Source organism: Sceloporus undulatus, chromosome 4, assembly GCF_019175285.1.
Source record: "Sceloporus undulatus isolate JIND9_A2432 ecotype Alabama chromosome 4, SceUnd_v1.1, whole genome shotgun sequence".
Classification (NCBI taxonomy): domain Eukaryota; kingdom Metazoa; phylum Chordata; class Lepidosauria; order Squamata; family Phrynosomatidae; genus Sceloporus; species Sceloporus undulatus.
This window is the reverse complement of record NC_056525.1, coordinates 85,154,771-85,168,831: the sequence shown is the minus strand read 5'-3', so window position 1 is coordinate 85,168,831 and position 14,061 is coordinate 85,154,771. Positions and strand designations below refer to the sequence as shown.

The 14,061-nt window shown below is 41.1% G+C and overlaps 1 protein-coding gene across 1 annotated transcript in view; it reads right to left on the bottom strand.

Moving 5' to 3' along the window:
* Window positions 1–13,083, bottom strand: part of PRKAA2 (protein kinase AMP-activated catalytic subunit alpha 2) — a 33,112-nt gene extending 20,029 nt beyond the window's left edge. Inside the window, 2 exon segments of the mRNA XM_042463705.1 lie at window positions 2,325–2,466; window positions 12,913–13,083. Of these exon segments, the coding sequence (XP_042319639.1) occupies window positions 2,325–2,466; window positions 12,913–13,066 (296 nt within the window). The 5' untranslated portion in view covers window positions 13,067–13,083.
* Window positions 13,084–14,061: the final 978 nt, after the last annotated feature.

Here is a 14,061-nt window from a genome sequence, read left to right as displayed (position 1 = left end):
TTCTCACTTCTGAAGGAGAAATTGATTACATTTTTCACAACACAAATACAAAGTCCTCTGGACTCTGTTAAATGAGTATGTTTGACAGATTTATTTTTTCTCCCCCTTAAGCTTGTTTAATCCTCTGAAATCTTTGCTCACTAAGCCTACCTCATTTAGGTAGAGCTTAGAAAGTTACTTTTTAGAAGAATATAATGACTTCATGAAGGTATCCATAACTGAGTGGATGATGAGCCCCAGAGCACTATCCCACACTGCTCTGTTATGGATTTTTAAACTTTGCTAAGCTCTGTTACTTTCGTTTAAGCTTTGCTAAGGCAACTCTTTCAGATTTTCACTTTGGATTGCTATGCACAAGAATAAGTAAAAAGGCAAAGATGATACTTAATTTCATATAATAAGGCAAGCATGGGAGTCATGGAACCCCCAGGCCACATGTGACTCAGGGGATCTAGTGTGGTCTCAGAGATTGTCTTTGACCTTCATGTAGTGTGTTGTTGTTATTATGTGCCTTCAAGTTCTTTCTGACTTATGGCAATCCTATCACAGGGTTTTCATGGCAGTATTTGTTCATAGAGGGTTTGCCTAATTGTTTTTGCCTTCCTCTGGGGATGAGAGAGTGTGCCTTGTCCAAGGTCATCCAGTGGGCTTCCATGGCCAAGTGGGGATTCAAAGACTGGTCTCTAGAGTCACAGTCCAATGCTCAAACCACTACTCACACCCACATTGTTTTTAATGGGGAAAAAAACATTGACAACAGCTCTAGGATGCATGAAGATGTTATTTCAGCCCCCTGCTCCAGCCACAACACCATAAAAAAAAGCAAACCCGGTAATGGCACCCAAAAGATTATCAAGAATGATGCAATTTCTTTTTCAGTCACCCAAAGTGATAGCTGAAGCAGTATACTATGGCCTTCCAGAGCTCCAGAGTATCCAAAAATTGGATGGTATGGCTTGCAGGCGAAGGAGCATACCTTTCTCTGTAGTAAGTGAACATGATGTTGTTTCATTCATCCTCACAATCAGTTAATAACAATAACTGTTGTCTCTTTACAAATGTACCTTCCATATCTACAGATTCTGCACCCACAGATTCAATCATGCACAGCTTGAAAATATTTATCAATTTTTTTCTCTCCAAAAAGTAAACCTTGATTTTGTCATTTTATATAAGGGACACCATTTTACTCTGCCTCTGTATATAATGAGACTTAAACATCCATGGATTCTGGAATCTGCAGGGGTTCCTGGAATGAAACTTCAGGTGATACCAAGGATTCACCATGTATCTTTCTGAGAAGAAATGGATTCAGAGCAATGTTCTTTTCACTGTGCACTATTCCCATCAAAAGATGATAAGAAAAAGCATTGATGTTTATCTTTTTTCAAGGGTGGGCAGTGAGGTAGCCCTGGAAAGACCCCAAGGAAACAGCATATGAAAAAACCTTGTTTTCTATATTAAATTCCAGATGTATACTGCTTTTCAGCACTGGAGGTCACAGAATCGTTCTTGATCTCCCATTGCTGTGTGTGGAACAGAACTGTGGAGCTTTCAGTCATGGACTTAAACTTTAACACTTTTATGTGTAATCCAGTCTGTTAATTACAGTACCCTTATTTTTTTTAATTTAAAAAAAAAACCTAAAGCATGGCTAAGGTTAAAGTAAGATCTATTGTTAATCTCATGAGCTCTGAAAGTGCCAGACAAACATCACAGAAGTACACACAATTGCTTTGTGCAAAGAATTTTTCCAATTATGCAGCAAACTCTCCCATAAAACCACATCAAATATAAAGACTATTACCAGATTTCTTCTGCTCATCTGAGAAAAATGAGTATAATCTATCCATTGCGGGCTAGCTATCAGAAGCCCGTAAATGGACAGAACAGGAGCATTTTATAACATTCCCTCCACATTAGTCTAGCAGCAATCTTCTAACTGAATCCTAATAATGATCCAGCTTATTATGGTACAAAAAGACTGAAATGGCAATTGCAAGAACAGGCAAGGGAGTTTTTCATCACTTATTTCTTGGCCAATCTCTCTCTCTCTCTCTTTCACTCTCACTCACACACACAAACAATGTTATGGAGAAGGCTCAACTAAGTTCAGTGGGACTCGATTTAAAATAATTTCTAAGTAAGGCCAGGATATAAATTAAATAAATAATAAACATGCAAAGGATTGCATTTTGTCTCATTCTTAAAAGTATCAGACACACAGTAAACTACCAGCAATACATAGGATCACCAAAGGCATCCTCCTTTCATGCAGCACATACGTGTGATACACCAAAGGAAAGAGAAACATGAATACTTACAGTTTGATAATATGGGGATGCCGGAAAAGCTTTAGGTTTTGGATTTCTCGTTTGATCTTTCCAACCACATCCAAGCTACGAATTTTTTGCCTATTTAAAATTTTGACTGCTACTTTATGTCCTGTGAGCTGGTGTTCACCAACTAAATAAAGAGAAAAGTTGAATGTTAACTGAAGGAAAGACCCCTGCTTAGATCATATATTGTTGGTTTGACAAATATGATGTTTTACATAATAAGCCATGCAACCCCATGTTTGTTTTATCAGAAATAGGTCCTTTTGTGTTCAGTGAGATGTACTTCCTTGTCAATGTGTTTTGAATGCAATCAAAGGCAGCACAATCCTGTACTCATATACTTGGAAGTAAGCTTCAGGAGAATCAATAGAAGGTTGTCCTGTAAACCATACACAGGACAGATTTTGGAATATTTTATACCAGTCCCAGGCCATTATTTTTGCTGGAAATTATTTATAATTTAATTTAATTCAGTTTATATACCACCTTTCACCACACACAGGACCCAATTCATATAGGAAGGGCATATAGTTGTCTGTAAACAGATGACTTGCCATGTTGGTTATAACAAAAGCAAGGGTAACAATAACAATAATATTGTAAATTAGGACAGCAGTGAAATGTGCTCTATTATTTTACCACCCTCTTGGTGGGCTACAAAGAGACATATCATTTTATTGTGATCTGGAAGTGGAGGAGGCCTTGTTTAACTTATTAGTATGTAATCACAACTGTACTGTAGTTATGAGGGCTTAATATTCCCAGTCTGAAACCAGTGAAATTTAAAACTTGCTTAAACTAAGAATCTGGAGACAAACTATCTCCAACTGTGGATGTGGCCTGACTAATGAACACATGCAGAGTGGTAATGCAACAGCTGTATAAGTTGAGCAAGTCACTATTATTAGCAGAGATAAGAGTGGCCTGAAATTCTTTCCTCGGTAAGAGTGTTCTAAAAATAAAGTGCCTTGCCATCCCCACTCCAAAATAAAAACACTTTGGCTTGTTACTTTTTATGTGCTCCTTTCTATGTTCTGAAAATAAGGAAACCAAAATTTAAAAGATGTTATTATTTAAACAGCCTAAGACAGAGAGATATCATGTCCTTGAACTTTAAGAGTTAGTTTGTTATAGTAAAGACAGCCAAGAGCCCCCTGACACTTGAAGGACTGACTCATGTATTATGTCATAAACTTTCCTAGGTTCTTAATAATATTAAAACATTTGTTGATCTTCAAGGTACTGTATGACTATTTGACCTTTCTGCATGCCTTTCAACATATTTCTGAACATACTTTTAACCTTTGCCTCAATAAAAGAGATGCATGTCATGTAGGTTTTTTATCCAGGGCGATTCAATGCAAAACTGGTTGTGCCATTGAAGCTAGTAAAATGTGGGCTAGACAATGCAACTGTTAGGTGGATTAGTAATTGGCTGACTGGCCAAACCTAAAGGGTGCTTAGCAATGGCTCCTCTTCATTCTGGAGAGAAGTGACCAGTGGAGTGCCATAGGTTCTGTCCTGGGCCCAGTGCTACATCTTTATCAATGACTTGAATGAAAGATGTTCATAAAATCTACAGATGACACCAAATTAGGAGAAGTGGCTAATACCCCAGTGGAAAGGATCAAAATTCAAAATTACCTTAATAGATAAGAAAACTGGGCCAAAGCTAACAAGATAAATAAATAAAGGTTAATAATAATAATAAGATGAAGTTCAACACAGAGAAATGTAAGGTACTGCACTTAGGCAGAAAAAATGAAATATAAGATATAGGCTGGGGGACACTTGACTTAACGAGACTACCTGTGAAAGGGATCTAGGAGTCCAGGTAGACCACAAGTTGAACATGAGTCAACAGTGCGATGCGACAGCTAAAAAAGCCAATGCAGATCTAGGAAGTATAGTGTCTATATCAAGGGAAGGAACAGTGCCACTCTATTCTGCTTTGGTCAGGCATCACCTGGAATACTGTGTCCAGTTCTGGACACCACAATTCAAACAGGATGTGGACAAGCTGGAGTGTGTCCAGAGGAAGGTGACTAAAATGGTGAAGGGTCTAGAAACCATGCCCAATGAGGAGAGACTTAGAGAACTGGGTATGTTTAGTCTGGAGAAGAGTTGATTAATAGTTGAGCCCTGTATAAGTATGTGGGTGTCATACTGAGGATAGAGTAAGTTTTTTTTCTGCTGCTGCAGAGAGTAAAACCCAGAACAATGGATGCAAGCTACAGTAAAGGAGATTCCACTACAACATTAGGAGGAACTTCCTGACATTAAGAGTTGTTTGACAGTGGAACACACTCCCTCAGAGAGTGGTGGAGTCTCCTTCTTTGGAGGTTTTTAAACAGAGGCTGGCCATCTGTTGGGAATACTTTGATTGTGGGTTCCTGCATGGTAAGGGGATGGACTGGATGGCTCTTGTGGTCTCTCCCAACTCTTTGGTTCTATGATTTTATGATTCTGTGACTAAACTGAGGCTGTCATACTTAAGCCATATCATGAAAAGACATGACTTACTGCAGAATTTAAGTAATTTGACACCATTTTAAGTGCCATGACACAGGATACTGTGGGAGCCTAGGATTCATAGTTTGGTAAGCCTGGTATGTCAAAGAGCTCTAATACCTCACCTAAACACAAATTTCAGGGTTCCACAGGGCAGTTATGGCATTTAAAGGGATGTGAAACAGCAGTGTGGCTATAACCCCTGTGCCTATTAACAGTATCTTATGCAGCATGTAAATGAGAATAATTATCCCCATTCTCTAAAAAGCTTCACTTGCTAATTCCTCAATATCAAGTTGCTGTTAAGAGAACAGAAGTAGATCAAGCCATTTTTTCCCTTGGTGAAAAAATATTTTCTTTGGGAGATGACACAACACAGATGCCATCTGTACACAAACATGAAACAGGAGTAGTGGGAATAACAGTGAGTTACAATATGCAAGCTGTAGCTCCAGCAACTTAAATCACCTTCCTCACAGACTCTTTCAATGATCAGTATTGTAGCTTCCTATACGAATTCTGTTTTGTTCCATCATCATCTTCCATGCCCTGACGTTTAAGGGAGAAAATAAGCTAAGAAAAGACTATCCACGTGGTAGCAATATAGAAAGTTGTTGAGTTAGTGCAGGAATGGCCAACTTGAGTAAATCTGACAGCCAGTTTTCTTGGAGGGGAACACAGAAATTGCGTCCAAAATGTCAAAAAATGGAAACAAAGCAAAACAAATCCCTGAAAATACCCAGAATTCCACTTCTGAATTTGAAAAATTTGTGTTTCCTTTTGCTTGTTATGACTTCTCTTCTCTATTTTCTTCTTTTATCTGGTAACCTTCATAACGACTATTAAAAAAAACCTTCCATGTAGATAAAATTAGGAATAAAGAGATCTTAGTTATAAGACTATATTCCCCCCCCCCCCAATTTACCAGGATTATATTTGCTTTGTTCAATATTCTTTAGATAATATCCTTTAGAGAATATTCTTTATTCAATATTCCCCCAGCACCCACTCCCCTTCCTGTAGATATCACACACACACACACACACACACACACACACACACACACGCACACACGCAAACACACACACACATACACCAGGAAAACAAACTAGGGCAGGATTATGTTGCTAGTTGTAACTCATCCCCTATACTTCATTTATAAAAGACATGTGTCTGACTGTGGTTTTCTTACAGCTGATACATTAATAATTAATAATAAACAGCCTGTCTTGTAATCTATCTTTTGCTTACAGTAAGCAACAAATACAGAGATATTATTGTTTCATTCCCTTGGGACTTGTTAATGCTACTTGAATGTCTTCAGTGACAGATACAAGAGAAAGGGTATTGTTTATTCTGTGGTATAGTAACTCAGGTTTCTAACATGGTTCTCTCTCTATAAAGCCAAGCAGTAGTACAGTATTTTGGAAAGTGATGAGTTAACAGGACATTATTAAACCTCTACACTACAAGACAATGTTGCCTTGAGGTGGATGATTTTGGCAGGATTATGAGAAATAGTTCAACTCAGTTTATTACAACAGGCTTTAGAAGGTCAGATGTTCCCTGTTATGAGCTAGAAAGATATAGCCAGGCTAGTTTGTAAGATCACCTTGTAAAGAGATCTTGTAGCACCTGAGACTAACGGAAAGAAAGAAGATGCCAGCCACAGATGCTGGCAAAACATCAGGAATAAACTCTTCTAGAACATGGCCACATAGCCCGAAAAACCCACAAAAAACCATGGATGCCGGCCATGAAAGCCTTCGACTTCACATTGGAAAGAAAGAAGTTGGAAGCATGAGCTTTCATAGACTTACCGTATATTCTCGACTATAAGTCAACCTCAATTATAAGTCAAGGGCAGGTTTTGGGGCCAAAAGTATTATTTTTAGATGACCTGTGGATAAGTCAAGGGTAAAACTTAGGGGCATGTAACAAAGGATCTAAATGATGACGCAAAGGAAAACAATGCCAAAGAACTTACAAAATTCCAGCAGACATAACTTTGTGCTTACTTTAAAGGTTGGATGGATGAGAAAATAGAGGGAGGCCAGTGCTTCCAGAACAAATTACACTCTTTCCTTTCACCAGAGGATGATTCCCTTTTTTAAAAATGAGAGTTAAAGTATAGTACTTACATTCACCCCTGGGATCAATTTTTTGACCTAAATTTCAGATACATAAGGTACTAACCTTAATGGGGCTATTATGTGCTGTTCCCTAACTTCTTGGACATATTGAAAGCACATTTTCAGGTTTTCAAATAAATAGAAGAAAGGTATTAAGCATGACTAATTTTGTATTCATTTGCTTGTTGTTACATTAGTCATTGGACTGTAGCATATCCATGGGTGGAGGCAGAAATCCTATGCCCATTTATTAGAAAATAAAGCCATTGTAGCATTTGAGCATTGAACTATGACTCTGGAGGCCAGGGTTCAAGTCTCCTCTCCATAAGCTAGAAATGACTTGGAGGCATACAACAACAAAGACTTACCAACCTTAATGGGACTTTCTTGAGAAAACATAAATAGGATGTGGTAAAGATAGAAGAGGGACAAAAGCTTTCCTGATTACTGCCAATTCTTATTCACTGTAGGTAAGTGCCATGGCAAGTGGCAAGCTAACTGGGAAATGTGGACTTAAAGTGCTAATGAAAAAATACAATGTGAATGGGACAAGAATGGAAGAAGCAATAAAATTCATTCTGGAATGGTGTGCCAATACAGCAACAAATTTCCCTGAGTGCTATTGGGCCAGTCTCTTCTAGCCTTTAGACTAACCTACATCACTAGATAGTTGTAACATCCTTAGATGTTATGCTACTTGAAAGAATGGTAGCACAATAGAGATACTACGCTGAGAGCAAACACAATTGAATATTTATTTCTGGTTTTGAGTAAATACACACAGGATTGCCTTGCGTGGGGAGGAAGCCAGTTGGCTATACCCTGATACTCCTGGCGTCTAGAAAATGTACTCAGCAGCCTAACTCTGGTTGTTAGTCCTAAGTAGAGTAAATCCACTGAATTAATAAAACTTACACAAGTGTTAATTTAACAAGTTCTTGGGTTTATTCTAACTGGCTTTATTCTACCTGATTCCTGGGGTTTATTGTTGCTGGGATATAAGCCACTATTGTGACTATCCTCCATGGACAGCAAATCAAATGGGAACATGGATGACATTTTCTTATTAATTTTTTATTAAACATGGGGGGAATCTCAGGCCCCATTCATACTGGCCTAAAAGACATGGAGGGAACTGGGATGATCCGGATGCCCCTCCCCCGAATCGCTCCGTTAGCAAGTGCCAACTACAAATTGAAATCAAATGCATTTTGACAGAAATCGAATGCATTCTGTAGATTGGCCGCTGCCAATCAAGCTATCGTCATGGTGACGTTTGCAGGGCATCGGGGGAAGTGTCCTCCCTTTTTAAAGAGCCAGGCACAGGGGTTTCAGCGGCTGAAGCAGGGAGAGAGATGCCTCTCTCTCTCTCTCTCTCTCTTTTTTTTTATAAACCTGTGGGCTTTTGGGTCAGATCTGCCCCTGTCCCAGGCAGAGGATGGGATTGCCATGCATTTTTTAAAATGTTTTTAAAAGCAACATTTGCTTTCCCTTTGCTTCCCTTGCTGTATCTGCTCAAGAAGACAAATCATTCGCATATTTGCTCAAAAAAAATTGTTAAAAATGTAACATTGATTGTTTGCAATATTTGTAGCTTCTCCCTCTGCAGAAAGCAAGTGCAAGCCTGGCTCCATCTGCCTCTGGAATAGAAACAATGCGCATGTTCGCTCAAAAAAAAATTGTTAAAAATGTAACATTGATTGTTTGCAACATTTGTAGCTTCTCCCTCTGCAGAAAGCAAGGTGATCCAAGGATATCCAAGTGCAAGCCTGGCTCCATCTGCCTCTGGAATATAAACCATGCGCATGTTCGCTCAAAAAAAATTGTTTGAATTTGAAAAGGGGGGGGGGGTTGCCTGACATGAGCTCCATTCATGACCTGATTTTTTCCTCCTGCAAGGGAAGGAATGCGCAGCGACAGAGGGCTTTGGGCAGGGGATGCAGGGAAAAGAGGCTCCTAAAGAATGCCTTCCCTTGCTCCCTTCTGCCCAGGGCTCTTTCCTCCTCCCCCTCCCCTCCGATGAGGGGAGGAAATGCCTTGCCCTTTGCCCACCCTCTGACCTAAATCCCTCCCTCAATTTGCCTCGATCGTGATCGAGGCCAAAGTTCTCATTCCCAGGACCCGGGTTTTTTAAAAAGAAACGGTATTTGCGCCGATTTCAAAAGAACCGCGCTAGGGGCCATTTAACACGGAACGGGTGTGCAAGCCCCGGATTCGCTTGTGTGAGATTCGGGGTGAGTAGGAACTTCATGTGATTGAATCGGTTTCAGAACCGATTTTTTTTGTAATGTGAATGGGCCCTCAGATACCTGACAGAAGCAAATTCCAATACCTCGGTCTCTCTTCCCAACATGGAAGGAGTCTCTTTTATTCCAGGTACCGATGATATCAGAAACATCTTGTATGGGAGAACCAAGCAGCAGTGTTATGAGAGATGAACTGCGCTGTGCCTACAGTGAGGGAAAGTTTATCTGGCCCAGTGTGTCACACAAATACATTATTACACAGCTTAGGGAAAGGGAATTAGGAAAGACTGCATGATTCATCAAGTGAAGGCCCATGTGTGTGTCACTACACTTGTGCTCCTATGTTTCCATCTCTCTAACTTCCCTGGGCTGTTTTGTTTTGTTTTTTTCTGTGCCTTCCACAATGCCAAATTCCATAGTGTATATCCATCAAGGCTGAAACACATCTTAATCCTTATCCTTGCTCCATTTTTTAAAAGAGACACACAGGTCCATCTGTGGTAAACATTAAAAGAGAAACAGAAGGATGCTTGCAATTTTAAAGTCTTTGCCTATGCCTTCTAAACCTGGAAGGAAATACCACTTCTTAAAACACCACAAACAACTTCATCAGAATATATATATAATCCAGCTATTGGGGGGGAGAGTGGTGCATCTGCACTGTAGCAATGGCAAGATTTGTTCAGAGGGGGCCTGGCTTTGCCTATGGAAGGAGGAGAGCGAGGGTGCAGCTACACTGTAGAAGTAATGTAGTTCAGTATCACTTTAAGTGCTGTAACTCCCTCCTATGGAATCCTGGAATTTGTAGTTTCAGAAGGTCTTTCACATTCTCTGCCAAAGAGGGTACCGGTGCCTGATGAAACTACAAAACCCAGCGTTCTGTAGGATGGAACTATGGCACTCAAAGCACTGTCAAACTGCATTAATTCTACAGTGCAGATGCATTCATAGTGAGCCAGATCATTAATCTACCTAGTCCAGTACTGTCAACTATGAACTAGCAGGCCTTAGACAAGATTATTTTCCTAGGTGTTTATCACACTATGCTCTTAAAGAGCTACTATTCCAGTGTGACTCCTCTAGCAGCCTCCTGTTGCATGCTGGGATTGGCAGTTTTAAGGAGCTGAACTTCTCTGTCTGAGAATTCTAAATACCCCTCCTTAAAACTGCCAATCCCAGCATGCAACAGGAGGCAGCTAGAGGAGTCAGACTGGAATAGTACCTCTTTAAGAGCTCGTCTGATAAACACCCTAGTCTTACTACTACTGCCAAACTTCATTATTTGCAAGCTGCACTGCCAAAATAATCAACTTTGATGCTGCTTTAACTGCCATGGCTCTGTGTTGCAGAATCTTAGAATTTGTAGTTTGTGGCAGCACCAGAGCACCCTGAAAAAGCTAAATATCTCAGCAAACTACAAAACCCAGAAGTCCATAGCATGGAGCCCATGGCAGTAAAAGAGTTGTCAAACGACATTGGTTGGGTTTTTTTACCAAAACGATTTAAAATACTTTATTGTAAAGTTTGAAAAACAGTTCTGTGTGTGAGCTGCCTCAGGTCTCTTTCTAGAAGAAAGGCGGCATATCAATAAAATAATAATAATAATAATATTCTGTAGTGCAGATGCAGCTGTAAAATATACACCTTTTTTAAAAAAAGATGCCTCTGTTGATCTGGCATCAAGGGTCCAAAACACACTGCAGAAATAATCCAGTTTAAGATGACTTTAACTGCCCTGGCTCAGTGCTAGGGAATCCTGGGAACTGTAGTTTATTGTGGCACCAGAGCTCTCTTATGGCTAAATGTCTCACAAAACTATAGTTCCCAGAATTGCCTAACACTGAGCCAGGGCAGTTAAAGTGCTCTCAAACTAGATTATTTCTGCAGTGTGTTTTGGACCCATGGTCAGCTTAAAAGATGAGGGGACAGGTTGACCAGACATCCTCCTTTTCCAGGACATGTCCTACTTTTCAATTGTCCGTCCTGGAGGAATTCCAAAATGTCCTCCATTTTAGCATGACTAAGCAGCCCATTGAGTAGCACCATGTTTGCTGTCTGGGGTGTGTAGTTTTGTGAGAGATTGAAAGCCTTCTCTGTCTGTCCCAGAGCTCTGGTGCCCCAAGAGACTCCTCATCCCAGAATTCCATAAACTGGAGCCATGGCAGTCAAAGCGGTGTCAAAGTGCATCAATTCTGCAGTGAAGATGCATCCTGTCCATGGAGAAGAATCATAGCGTTGGAAGAAATCCAAAGCACCATCTAGTCCAACCCTTTCATTTTTTTCCCTTGAATGTCCTACATTTTACAGTGCCTTGTCCACCTTTGCTGTTATGATATCTGGTCATCCTGACCTAGTTATCTTGTGAAAGGAGGCACAAGGGAGGGGGGAAGAGCCTTTACCTCAGTGCTGCCATAATGTGTGGCAACATAATGTATGGTAGTGGCTATTTTGGAAACCCTAAAGAGGTTGTGTGTGAAAGTATGGAATGGTGAGACTTCCTAAGGGGGTTGTGTGTCCTCCATTTCATGAGGGGTTCCAAAACGTCCTCCATTTTAAGCCTGACTAAGAAGAATGGATTGATGTTTAGGTTTTGTTTTGTTCTTTAAAGCTTTTCTTTTGGTCATGTCCTCCATTTTTTCTGGAGGTCCTCCATTTTTCTGGAATGCCCTTCCACAGGAGGCTAGGCTGCCTCCTCTCTTTTCGCTGGCAAGAAACAAACATTTTTATTCAGGCAGACTTTTTTTTAAAAAACACAACAGGCTTTTTATATTTGGGATGATGATGGTGGGGTTTTAGTTGTGGGGTTTTTGTATGTTTTTAGTCTTAATTTTATATTGTTTGAAGAGGATTATTTTAGCTGTTTTGTTTTGTTTTAAATGGTTCTCTTCCTGGGAGAAAGGTGGCATATAAGTTAAATAAGTAAATAATGTTGGTGGGAGGGCTTGTCCTCCTTTGCAGGGAGGACTTCTGGTCACCCTTGCGCCTAGATCCCTTTTAATATAGGGGCTCTTGTCAAGGAGGAATCGTTTTTACCTCAGTGCTGCCATAATGTGAGGCAAGATGGAGTGTGTGTGTGTGTGAGAGAGAGAGAGAGAGAGAGGGGGGGGTTGTATGAGAGGTGTGTGTGTGAGAAAGAGAGGTGTGTGTTAGAGAGGGGGATGAGAAAAGTGTGAGAGGTGTGTGCGTGCGTGTATGAGAGAGAGGTTGTATGACAGGTGTGTGTGTGTAAGAGAGGTGTGTGTGTTAGAGAGGGGGATGAGAAAAGTGTGAGAGGTGTGTGTTTGTGAGAGAGAGAAAGGGTGAGTGGGTGTGAGAGAGAAGTGTGGATGTATGAGAGAGGTGTGTGTTTGAGAGAGAAAGGTGTGTGTGAGAGGGTGAGGAGAGAGTGGGTGCGTGAGAGAGAAGTGTAGGTGTGAGAGGGTGTGTGTGGGTGAGAGAGAGAGGTGTGTGAGGGAGATGAGTGTGTGTATGTGCGAGAGAGAGAGAGACTTGGGACTGTCTAAATAAAGTCGCACTGAGAGAAGCCCTTTCTTTCCTCACAACAAACTCCAACTCCCAGAATTCCATAGCCTTGAGCCAGAGTTAAAGCGGTGCCAAAGCGGGTTATTTCTCCAGTGTGTATGCAGCCTGTTTTCCCCGCCCTTCTCCCCGTCTTTCCCTTCTTTCCTCCTCGCAATACTCAGCTCTTGACTTTGCCGAAGGTGCCGACCCCGAGCGTGTCCCCCAGAACGTAATGGCCGATCTTGACGCGCCCGTCGTGCTTCGCCGGCGGCTGAGGAGGAGGCAGAGGCGGAGGAGGAGGAGGAGGCGGCTGGGGCAGCGCGGGCTTCTCAGCCATCTTCTCTCTGGCCGGGAGAGAGGAGCGGACCACAATGCAGCAGGGCCGGCGGAGGGGAGGCGAGGTCTGACGGCCGTGACAGCGACGGCGACAAGGGCGCCTGGCGGGGAAGGGAGGGAGGGAGGGAGGGCCTCCGCTGCACTCGCCCTCCTCCGTTGCAGGACCGGTCCTCCATGTCACCTGCTGCCCGGGAGGGATCCCACAGCGCCCTCCATTTTGAGCATGGCATAAAGAGCGAGGAGCCACACGCATTTTCCAGTTATCAGATTTAATTTTTGTATTGTCTTACATTTCCCCCCTTGACGCGTCCTCCATTTCATGCCCAAAGTCCATTCATTTTATATTCATTTGGAAGGCTTATATCCTGCCTTCCTCTCACAAGGGATTCAAACCCCGGTCTCTATGGAGCCATACTTCAGTGCTCCAACCACTACCCCTGCTGGCTCCATAGGACTGGCAGGGCTGCCTTATTATAAGGAATGTTATTATAAGGGATGTCCTCCATTTCAGTGCTGGATGGAAAGCTTTTCTATCCACTGAGGGTTCACAAGCTTTTTCAAATCATATTAAATACAACAGCATTGAAATTATGCCTCTCATATAAAAACGCATAATCAAGATTTGTTTTTGGGGGGATATATATATATATATATATATATATATATATATATATATAAGATGGTTGAATCCATGGATATGGAGGGATGACTTTATATAGACTGACAAGATAGCAATAGTAAATACATTTCTACACCACTTATCTTCACACTTAAGCACTCCCTAAGCAGTTTACAATGTGCAAATAATGTGTAATATATGATGATCATATACTGTGGTTTGTGGTGTGGACACTTTATAAAGACAAAAATGTGTGCATTGTGTAATTTATGAACAGGGAGAGTTTTAAAGGGAAACATTTGGTATTTTCGCAAAACAACCCAAACTTGTTAGGAGCCACTTTTCCAGATTGTCAGATTTCTCCTGTTTCTTATTGC